General features: G+C 35.6%; 1 protein-coding gene across 1 annotated transcript; it reads left to right on the plus strand.

Moving 5' to 3' along the window:
* Positions 1-8,062: 8,062 nt before the first annotated feature.
* LOC145581297 (uncharacterized) lies at positions 8,063-11,302 on the plus strand. Its single transcript, XM_081638329.1, has 2 exons — positions 8,063-8,333; positions 10,623-11,302. Exons 1-2 carry the CDS (start codon positions 8,063-8,065, stop codon positions 11,300-11,302), a joined length of 951 nt encoding a protein of 316 aa, XP_081494455.1.
* The last annotated feature ends 433 nt before the right edge of the window (positions 11,303-11,735 follow it).

Here is an 11,735-nt window from a genome sequence, read left to right on the forward strand (position 1 = left end):
CTTCACTATTCACTCTAATTTAGCTCACGTTCCTATTTTATAGGTGGTGGTTTGTTATTTGAGGTACTATTTAAAAGACTTTGTATGCTGCAATCAATAAAATATTTATCTCTCATCCCTCTTTATAGTTTCTATGGTGAATTGAAGCATCATCACCCTTAGAAGTTGGATCATCATTATCATTATCATTCTAAAGAAAATAGAACTCTTCTTGACTAACAGAATGGAGATTAATCTTTCATTTTTCATTGTTAATTGATTGTGTAAGTAAATATAGAACAAATGGAGTACAACAAGCTAATGGCCTGTTCTCATTAGATTATTTTCAGTTCAGTTCAGTTCAATTTAGTTCAGCTCTAATAAGTTTATGTCTAATGATATTGCTAATGATTTAAAGCCAAATTTCATACTTTTAAGCTTATATTACAACAACGACAATAATAATAATAATAATAATAATAATAATAATAATAATAATAATAATAATAATAATAATAATAATAATAATAATAATAATTATGTAGTATATATTTGTAAAATGTTTTGGGGTTCCATGTTTTTAATATATTTTTCATAAATATTTTAATTATATAGTATATTTTTTATAAATATTTTAATATGTATATTTGTATATACACATATATATAATAATAAATAATCAAAGATCATTAATCCGTAGTTAAAAATCACTAATCAATAAATTCAGTTCAGCTCATTCCAGTCAATGAGAACAAGCCCTAAGTTGATATTTCAAAAGTAAATATTGAGATGAATCTAATAAGCTATCAAATGACTACATAAGTACATTTCTCTTATACTACCTCTGTTAATTATTATGTGCAACAAAGGAATATTTTATGTCCCACAAATAATATCCCTTTGTTGCACATAATAGTTAATGTAGGCAGTATAAAGATAATGCACATCATCAAAGTACAGTTAAGAAAATATAACGCCAAAACAAAATATATTAAGAACACATTAAAAAAAAGGTGGTGCTACAAATCACGAAAGGTTCAATGACAATTATTATTGTATTGAATACAAATCATTAAGATGTAGAAGGCATGTCTTCATCAAAAATTTTAAAGAGAGTATGATCCATAATTTTACTCTCTATATTTGGAATCGGACCCGAATCATGAATTGGGTTACTCAGGGATGAGGATTGGATTCCCCTGTTTTAACTTCCCCAGTCTCAACTTCATTTGGTTCCTCGTCTTTTGCTACGTACTTGGCAATCAATTTGGTATTCTTAACTACGTTGGTTTGGACCTCTTTCTTCTAGGTACCAACCCTTGAGGGAATAAGTCATTGACATTTTCATCATTTTTGACCTGAACTCTTTTCGCAGGTGTTTCAGCTTTGCCAGCGATTTTGTACACCATACTGCTCTGATAGTAAATTCAACTTATAAAAAAAAAAGAAAAGAAAAGAGAAATCACTTGAGTTGATTGACTCAAGAAGTCTCCGCCGCCACAAATCTAATAAAACTTAAACAAAGATTTAACTTGAAATTAAATCGCAATAAATAAAAGCTACAAAGAGAAAACAAATGATTATTACATTCAACGTAATCAACACCAGCCACAAATCTAATAAGAATTAAACACGGGTATAATTAACTTGAAATTGGATCGCAATAAATAAAATCTACAAAGAGAAAACACAAGAGTATCACATTCATTCAACGTAATCAACACCAGCCACAAATCTAATAAGAATTAAACACGGGTATAATTAACTTGAAATTGGATCGCAATAAATAAAATCTACAAAGAGAAAACACAAGAGTATCACATTCATTCAACGTAATCAACACTGGCCACAAATCTAATAAAAATTAAACATAGATTTAATTAACTTAAAATTAGATCGCAATTAATAAAAACAACAAAGAGAAAACACGTGAGTATTACATTCAACTTAATCAACACCGGCCACACGTGACCATAAGCTACTTTTATTAATGCATATGATCGAATTGGGAGATTAAATGTGAAAATGTATATGAAAAATGTGGAGACTAAAGAACTATATTATATAATAGAAATTCTGATACGCATGGTTTTAAAAAATCAAATCAAGCAAATTTGGGTTTGTTTTTTTTTAAAAAAAAAAATCCAAATATGATAAGATAGATTTACATAAGGTATATTTTTGTACAATTTGGGCTGTTTCCTTGCTTTACTAATATATTTTTGTACATTAAGATTACATAGGGCCAAATAATTTTAGGAACAAAATCAAAGTATATCAAATGGCTAGCACTAAACCAAACTTGAGTATCTCCGATTTAATCAAAATCAAGACAAATCCTGACTTGATATAACCCATGATATTGATACCTATCCAAATGATCTAATACGAATAAATTCACAATTTATGCTTTAGACACTTCTACAAAAATGTACTACTATGTTGATTTTATGATATACATTTGTAATCCTAAGCAGTTTTAGATTCTTAATATTTTGAATACGAATTAATTATCAGCCAAAATATTCTTTGTGTTTTTCTTTTTTTTTAAAAAAAAAAAAAATTTGTGATGATTTAAATTGTTTTTAAGTCAATATTTAATAGAATACACTAGATAAGATGTTTTTTTTAATCAAAAGATAGTCTCGTTTTGTATGAGTGCTTTGTCAAACACTAAATTTATTCAAAAACACTTATCTTTATATTGTTTATCCTTGTTAAAAATGCAATTGGATTGGTTTTAATTTTTCTTTTAAAAAAGCACAAACATAGCACATAACATTAAAATAAAAGCGAACTAATGATAATTGTGAAACTCTCTCTCTAAAAAGAGAGCTTCTCTCTCTAGAGTACTAGAGCCTTATCCCCAAAACCCCATCTTCTTCCACCGTTTTCCACCTTTTCCCACTCATCCATGGCTCCACAAATCTCTAATTCTAATAAAAAAAAAAGCTAAGATCAGTTTATAGTTCACAAAAACCATTTTAATTTTTCAATTTCTTGTTATTGTCGGTGATCCCACTTCATATTAAATTCCCCCTTTTGTATTCCCCTGTTTCGTAGAAGATGACAATCATGAAATTCGCACATATGAATCGGCAACGCTCACCCTCAAGTGGTAATCCTTGTTTCCTTAATCATCTTGTACTGGGCAAGTTCATAGATTACAGAAGTTTTTCCCAGACCCGAATCCAAAAGTGGGTTTCCAACGACTGGATTACATTTGGGGATATTAAAGTCCAGAAATTCGATAGTGTTTTCTTGTTTCTGTGTGAGGACGTTCGTGGTCGAGAAGCTATGCTACAACAAGGCTCTGCGGCGTACCAAGCGGCTCTCTTGGTCTTTAGTCCTTGGACTCAGGGTAAGTCAATCAGAGATGTGAATTTTGGAACCCTTATTACCATGCTTTTACTTGGACCTTGGACAATATGAGTTTAAATGGGTTAATTTTAGATATGAGAATATGTTTGTTTTGTGCTCTAACTGCAATAGAGTTGGACATAAGAGGAATGCTTGCCCTTTGAATCTCTATAGTTCTGTTCCTTTTGCTGTTGATAAGGATGGGTCGTGTAAGCCTGCTAGTTTACTTTACCGTAATCTATCAAATTTAAATATTGGTCTGAAACGAATTGAAAAATACAGAATGACCATCGTGAATCTCAGGAACTTTTCCAAAAACATTGACCCACCCCAATCCCAGAGTAGTCACCCCCTCAAAAGACCCCGTGAACTTACTACTACACCTTTCTCTCTCGTTAAAAAAAGAAGATCACAATCAGAGACAACACACATTAACCTTACTCCAAATAAATCAGGCCAAACACCGAACCAACCTCCTCTCTTAACCCACCAGCATCCCTTACACGACCCAAAAAAAAAAACCACCTTGGTCGAGAGTCCTATCAACTATCATCCACCAATACTACTACCCCATCAACTACCCATTTAGCTCACTCCCCTCGACCCTCGAGGTTCAAACCGAGATTCTTCTCGCTTAAACGGCCAAATCTATTTAGTTCTTTGTCAGTTTCAATGAAAAAGCCAGCTCGATGCTCTTCGCTGTCAGAAAGGGTTATATCAGTCTATTTTAAGAAGAGATCGGCTTCGAGGTCTGCTATGAATTTTCTGTTCTATTCTGAGAAAATAGGTTCGGAGATTGATGATACTAGTGGTTTATCTTGGCTCCCGTTTAAGAAACGTAAAGGAATTGGTATTTCTTTTCCAGATCAGATGTCTCTTTCTGGTTCTTCTTCTGAGGGCTTGGTGGCCGCCCATTCAAGGCCACAAGGTGATAGATGAAGATTATGGCGTGGAACTGTAGGGGTTTGGGTCAGGCGGACTCCCCTAAAGTTCCTTACATCGCGTCCTTAGTCCGCTCTTGTGGTGTTGATATTATTTTTTTGGCTGAAACTATGGTGTCTGTAGATTCTGTAATGCATAAGTTATCTTCTTTGTCATGTTCAGGTTTTGTAGGTGTGGATTCAGCGGGTCTCAGTGGTGGGCTTTGTGTGCTGTGGTTTGCCCCAATTCTGATTGACCCTCTCTTGGTTTCTTCGCATATAATTTTGTGTCGAGTTGTGGAAAATTTGGTTATAAAACATGTCTTATTTCTGTATGGGGCGCCTCAGGTTTCTGATCGTATGATTGTGTGGTCGGAAATTACTGATATTTTAGCTTCTTATCCGAATGTGGTGTTAGTTGGGGATTTTAACCAGGTTGAATATTTATCGGATAAGGTCGGAGGTAATCTTGATATTCCAGGTCGTCATGACTTTATACAGTGGAAATTGGACAATGGGTTACTTGATATTCCGTTTTCTGGACCTTCTTTCACTTGGACTAACGGGAGAACAGTTATGGACCCTACTTTTGAGAGATTAGATAAGGCATATGCTACTTCCCATTGGCTTCAGGATTGGCCGGCTACCTCAGTTCATCACCAGCCCATTTTGTTTTCTGATCATGCGGCTATTATTCTATGTGACTCTTTGCCTTCCGGTAGATTCAAACGTCCTTATAGAATTGAAAATTGGTGCCTACACTCTAGGGATGTCGCTGCTATGGTTCGAAATACTTTTGCTGAACATATTCCTGGGTCTCTTATGTTTTCTTTATCTAAGAGACTATGTGTTCTTCGTCATCGTCTACTCGCTTGGTGTGTTTCTCATAAAAAGGTGTGGGGCATTGATTGGAAAGCTTTGGTTGCGGATGTCACTAGTGCTTCTATTAATCTTGATTCACGGAGTAGTCGTTGTCTGTTTAGCACTTTTAGAATGGAAAAAGTAAAGGAGGTTGAAGCGGCTTTTCTTTTTTGGAGACAACGAGCAAAAGTGAAGTGGGATGCATTTGGTGATGAGCATTCTAGGTTGCTGTTTTCTGTAGTTCAGGCCCGACGTCGGAAGAACACTATTCTAGGGCTTAAGGACAATGAAGGTACCTGGCTTTCGGATGCGGGGGATATTCGTTTTCTGGTTCTTAATTTTTACAGATCCTTATACAGTAGGAATTTGGATCGACCTCCTGTTTCTCAATTCCCTTGGAATTCTCTTGACCTCCCTTCTTTATCTGATAGACATCGTCAGTCCCTTCTAATTCCCTTTTCGGCTGATGATATTAGGCAGGCGATGTTTAGTATTGATGATGATAAATCTCCAGGACCTGATGGTTTTACTTCAGCTTTTTTTAAGACCTATTGGAGTGAAGTGGGGGATCAGGTGGTGAATGCTGTCCAGTTCTTTTTTGCTCATGGCTATTTACTTAAGGACTGGAATCGGACATTCTTAGTTTTGCTTCCTAAAGTTGATCATCCTGAACTTGTTTCTCAATTTAGACCGATAGGCCTCTGTAATGTTCTGTATAAATGCATAGCTAAGTGTCTTGCTCGCCGTCTACGTTGGATACTACCCGACATTGTGTCGGATTTTCAGAATGCCTTTGTTCCTGGTAGGTTAATGTCTGACAATTGCCTAATGGTGCATGAGATTCTTTCATTTATGAATGCTTCCAAAGCTAGGAAACGTTTTTATGCGGCACTGAAGCTAGACATGAATAAAGCATATTACAGAGTTGAGTGGGACTTTCTGTGCCGGGTTCTTCAGGTTTTTGGGTTTCCTCCTTATTGGATTCATCTGATTATGCAGTGTGTATCTACAGTTTCTTACCAGGTGTTGGTTAATGGGTCACCTACAGAGGGTTTCTGTCCTCAACGTGGTCTACGTCAAGGAGATCCGCTATCTCCATATCTGTTTGTGTTATGCATGGAGGTTCTTTCGGCTATGCTGCGTAAGGCAGAATCAAAAGGCCTTCTTCAGGGTATTAAAATTGCTAGGGGGGCTCCTTTCATTTCACACTTGTTCTTTGCCGATGACTCGTTGCTTTTTTTCCAGGTTTCTCCTCAGGCTTGTGAACAGGTGTTGCAGGTGCTCTCTAACTTTTGTGATATTTCAGGTCAAATGCTTAATTTGCAAAAGTCGTTTGTCAAATTTAGTCCTAACACTCCTGAGGATTACCGAGCTTATCTGTCTGGCTGTTTGAAAATGCGCTCTGAAGTTAGATTGGGATCTTATTTAGGCCTTCCTGTTGATTTAGGTCGTAGTAAATGCTCTGAGTTTGGTTTTCTCTTGGACAAGGTGGCCAAACGTCTACAGGCCTTTACAGCTCTTCGGCTTTCGCCGGCAGCTAAGCTTGTTATTATTAACTCAGTGCTCATTGCCTCCTTTAATCACATCCTGTCTGTTTTCAAAATTCCTGATTCTATATGTTCTAGAATGGATAATTTGTTAGCCAGGTTCTGGTGGAAATCTTCTTCTTCTAACCGAGGGTTGGCTCTTCGGTCTTCGTCGTTGCTCCATTTTCCGAAAGGTTTAGGAGGATTGGGAATTCGTAGTATTTCCCCTTTTAATTCTTCACTGTTGGCGAAGTAGAGTTGGCGAATTATTCAGTGCCCTCAGCTGTTGGTTTCTAGGCTTCTGACGGCGAAGTATCCGGCTCTTCGTTCTACTGATTTGTTTTCGGCTTCTCGTCCCTCCTGGGGTTGTAGGGGTCTTATTTCAGGGATGTCCTTGCTGTCGAAGGGTTTGTGTTGGAAGGTTGGTTCGGGTTCTCGAGTTCGTATTTTGGAGGATTCTTGGGTTCCGGGGGGACCAGTTCATTTTAAGGATCTTTCGTCCGAGTCGGTTCGTCCGACTCTTGTGTCTTCTTTACTTGATCCGCGTTCTTGCGCGTGGGATGCTACTGTTATACATGGGTTGTTTGATTCTAGCTCTGCTGCTAGAATTCTTTCGTTGGATCGACATGTGCGTTTAATGGATGATTTTGTTTACTGGAAGTTTGCAGGGATGGTGTTTTTACAACGAAATCTACGTATGCCCTTCTTTGTGAGCCTGGGGTCAGGTTAGGTAATCCATCTCAAATCTCTCAAGCATGGTGGAGGAAGTTTTGGGCTTTACCAATTCTTCCTAGGTGGAAAATATTTGGATGGAAATTGCTATACGACGCGCTTCCTTTGGCGTCTATTCTCAATTCTCGAGGTCTCCCTGTTGATCCGGTTTGTGCATTTTGTCATATGGATGTGGAATCCGTGTCTCATACTTTCAGAGATTGTCCTGCTATCTGTACTATTTGGCTGTCTGGAGCGTTGGACATCCAATGGGATCTTATGCAGTTTCCTCCATTTAGTATTTGGTTCTCAAGAACAATTTCTCTCTTTTCGTCTACGAGAAATTGGAAGGGTATTGCTTCGTTTTTTGCTCTCCTTTGGGCGATTTGGATTTCTCGGAATCATTTGAGGTTTAGGAAAGCTGTTTGGTCACTTGGGTCAATTGTTGGCCAGGCATCAGATTGGGTTCTTCGTAATATGCACGCTCTAGATTGGAAGCGGCTTGTGAGGTCCTCTCGTTCGATTAGTTTGGAGGCCAAGCAGGATGTTCAGTGGTTGTGTTTGCGGGGGTTACCTTATATTTCTCCAACGACATGCTTGATTGTAGACGGGGCCTGGGATTGTTCTACTAACAGGGCGGGTGCAGGCTGGGTAGTCCGTGATCTTGATTCTTCTGAGGTCTTATGAGGTGGTTTTCGGGCTTTTATGGCTAGTTCAGCGTTGCAGTCTGAGCTTCAGGCTTGTATATGGGGTTTGGAGTTTGCGATTCGTAAAGGTTTTTTGAAAATCCGGATTTATACAAATTGTGCTGCCCTCCTTGCTCTTCTTCCTCCTTCTGGTTCAATGGAAATCTCTGCTTGGTGGCTCATTCAGGAGTTGCGGGTTTCGGTTCAGTCTTTTTTAGTTTGCCAGGTTCAAAAGGTTCCTCGTTTGTGGGTCAATCCTGCTCACTGGTTGGCTGGTTGTGCCCGAAGTCGTCAGTTGTTGTATTTTCTGTTTTAGTTTTTTTGGGTTGACAGTTGTTTTTTGGTTGTTGTTCCTTTTATTTGATAGCTCTTTTGTCAAAAAAAAAAAAAAAAAAACATTAAAATAAAAGCACAAATATAATGATATTATATAGAAGCACATTGAAAGTATAAAAAAAAAAAAATGTAGAAAACAATCGAAAATGAATCAAAGCATAAAAAAACATAAACATTATTATAAAAACACATAATTATTTGAATGCAAGATACATTGTTGTTTTACCCGGTTACATACAGTGATGCAGATCTACATATAATTGGGTGTAACTTTTACTAATTGTCAAAGCTCAAAAGTATATATTGAGATGAATTCAACAAATCCCAAATGAATTATTGTTTCTTATACATGTATCTATGAATTACAAATGACGATTATCATAAGCAAAGTTGGTGAATTGTCTCAACTAAACGTGAATGAGTAAAGAACCAAAAAAAAAAAATCCATCCAATTACTAGTTAAATTAAACAAAACACTATATAATTCTTTGGATAAATTAGATGGAACTTACATTAAAATAATCTCCTTTGACTTTTTCTCGAACCTGTAAAATAAAGTATAAAACTAAAGTCAAATAAACTTTGATACTTGTAGACATAAAAATGATAGACTTTTTTTTTTATACGCTTGACTTATGACATGAGTTACAATACTAATTAGTAAACTGTACCTACCTTTAATTAGTTAACCAGTGAGTAGCCCGGGCGTTGCCGCGGGTTACTACTTTTATAATCGTACAATTGGGGCTTTTTGTTAAGGATTTTGAAATATGAAATCGATATTATTGAATGTGTATTTTATTTTTAATAATTAAATCATGTGGTTTACACTTATGTATAATTTTTTTTAATATTTATAACACGCTTGATAATGGGGTAAGATGGTTAATAAGCCACCTTTGTTATAAGTGATTGGGGGTTCAAATATTCTTCCCTACCTAGCTCTAATATAATTGAAAAAACATCTAAATTTAAAGAATTTAATTTGCACTTTAATAAATGTAATTTGTAATATTTGCTACATTTTTCTCATTTGTCTCCAATAATTTCTTGCACCACTTTTTTTTTTATTTTGACATGAAATCAATACTCGTATGGTTTTATCGATTCTCTCTTATACTACTTACTTTGCAATATTTATTAACTCCACATGCACTAGGTTCTATTTTCTACACCTTATTTTTGCTTAACTAAAATTATTTTTAATAAATTGAAATTAATTTTGTTAAAGTTAAATTACTTTTACTAATTCTCAATTTATTATATATAAATCTTTACAATTATGATTTTTACAAATTAAAAATTATATTTACTGTTAAAAATTATTTCTATATAATTAAAACTATTTGAGGTTATAAAACGTCTTAATAAAGCATGACTCGAATATTATTTGGTATAGCAAATCAAGACTTTGAATGAAAAATAAGGAATCAAATCTTCATTGTATTAAAAGAAAATAATTTATTTCTTTTTCTCTTGCATATAATTCATTGAAATATAATAAATTTTACCTAATATATTTAATGTAATTAATGCTCTATAAAAGTAAATCCAACTTACAATAATTTTTAGACGAATCACACTCTATTCACTTCGCCTTATTTGTTTTGCTGAACTAAAATACTTTTTGTTGATCTTAAATTACTTTTAATAAGCTAAAATTAATGTTATTGAATAGAAATTATTTTTGCTAATTCTATATTATATTTTTTATTTTTATTAAGTTAATGATTTTTATTGAAGTGAAATTAACAAATGAGCTTATTTTTTATTGAACTGAACTTATTTCTACTGAATATTATTTTTTTTGTAAGATGAAGTGAACAGAGCCTTAAACCATATTCATTTTTATTTAATGGAGCTAAGTTAAAATGAACTGGATTTAATAAGTAGTAGTGGTAGTAAAATAATAATAATAATAATAATAATAATAATAAGGTTTTTTTGTGAAAAACTACCTTATATACATCAAAGTTTGTGAAAGCTATACAAAAATTGTTGTAAGAAACTACCTTATAAAAACTAAATGTTGTAAGTTGCTACCATGTGCTTGATTTAACAATGAAAGAGAAGGGGAATTAGGGGTTATATATAGGGGGCTATGGAGAAATTGGGTGGGAAAAGGAGAAAAAATTATTGAAAATGGGTCATTAACGTCCCTTATTTAAAGTAATAATCTGACAAAAAGTAGTTTTTTACAACATTAAATGTTTTACAAGATAGTTTATGATGCTTTAATCAAGCACTTCTAGCCAAACAAGGATGTCGCCTTTGCAACGACCCTAACTCACTGCTATATGGCTGTTTCAAGGACAAATATTTTAAGAATTCAGATTTTATAGGTGCGGCAAGAGGCTATGACCCGAGTTATAGTTGGAGAAGCTTGTGGGGTGCAAAATCTCTTCTTTTAGATGGCCTTAAATGGAGGGTGGGCAATGGAAGCTCTATTCGAGTATGCGATGATGCTTGGCTCAATGGGGAAGGTACACATTTCGTTCCAACTCCTAATACTGGTAGTAATTTGGACTTAAGGGTTGTGGATTTAATTGATACGGTGAATGGCTGCTGGGATAAGGAGGTGGTAAATGCTACGTTTGCTGAGAATGAGAGGAATGCAGTTCTTGACATCCCTCTGTCAAAATCGCTTTCGTGTGATAGGCAATTTTGGTGGCCAACTTCTAATGGTATTTACTCTATTAAGAGCGAGTATTGGCCGGGGAGATTGGGGTATTTACGTACTTGGCAATTGTACCATGATGAGTCCGATGAAAAGGACGTATGGAGCATAGTCTGGAAGTTGGATGGGCCACCAAAACTTTGTCATTTCATTTGGCGTGCTTGCAAGGGGCAAATGGCGGTGATGGACGTCCTCTACAAGCGCCATATTCGTCTGGAACGTAGCTGTTCAGTGTGTGGGGCTTAGGCTGAGACAATTCTACATTCATTATTTGAATGTAAATTTGCTACTGAAATTTGGGGGTGCAGTGATTTCCGTGACTTGATAGCAGAGGCTGCAAGATATTTTTCTGATAGATTGTGTTGGATGGCAAAGAAAGTAAATAGAGATCAGCTACGAGTGTTTGCGTCTCTAGCCTGGGCAGCTTGGCATTGCAGAAACAATTTCTTGTTTGGGAATGTGGAGGCTGTTATGCTGTGTATTTAGCTACGGGGTTTGTTAAGCTGAATGCCGACTACTACACCTATAATGCGAGGGTGAGGGGGACCGTTACGCCATGTACTGGTGCTTCTCCTTGTCTTGGTCTGCTCCTCGAAGGGGTATTGTAAAGGTAAATGTTGATGCTCACATTTTGAGTGGAAGAGGATTCCAATTGGGTGTTGTATGTCGAGATGATCGT

Source organism: Chenopodium album, chromosome 15 (assembly GCF_948465745.1).
Source record: "Chenopodium album chromosome 15, dcCheAlbu1.1, whole genome shotgun sequence".
NCBI lineage: Eukaryota > Viridiplantae > Streptophyta > Magnoliopsida > Caryophyllales > Amaranthaceae > Chenopodium > Chenopodium album.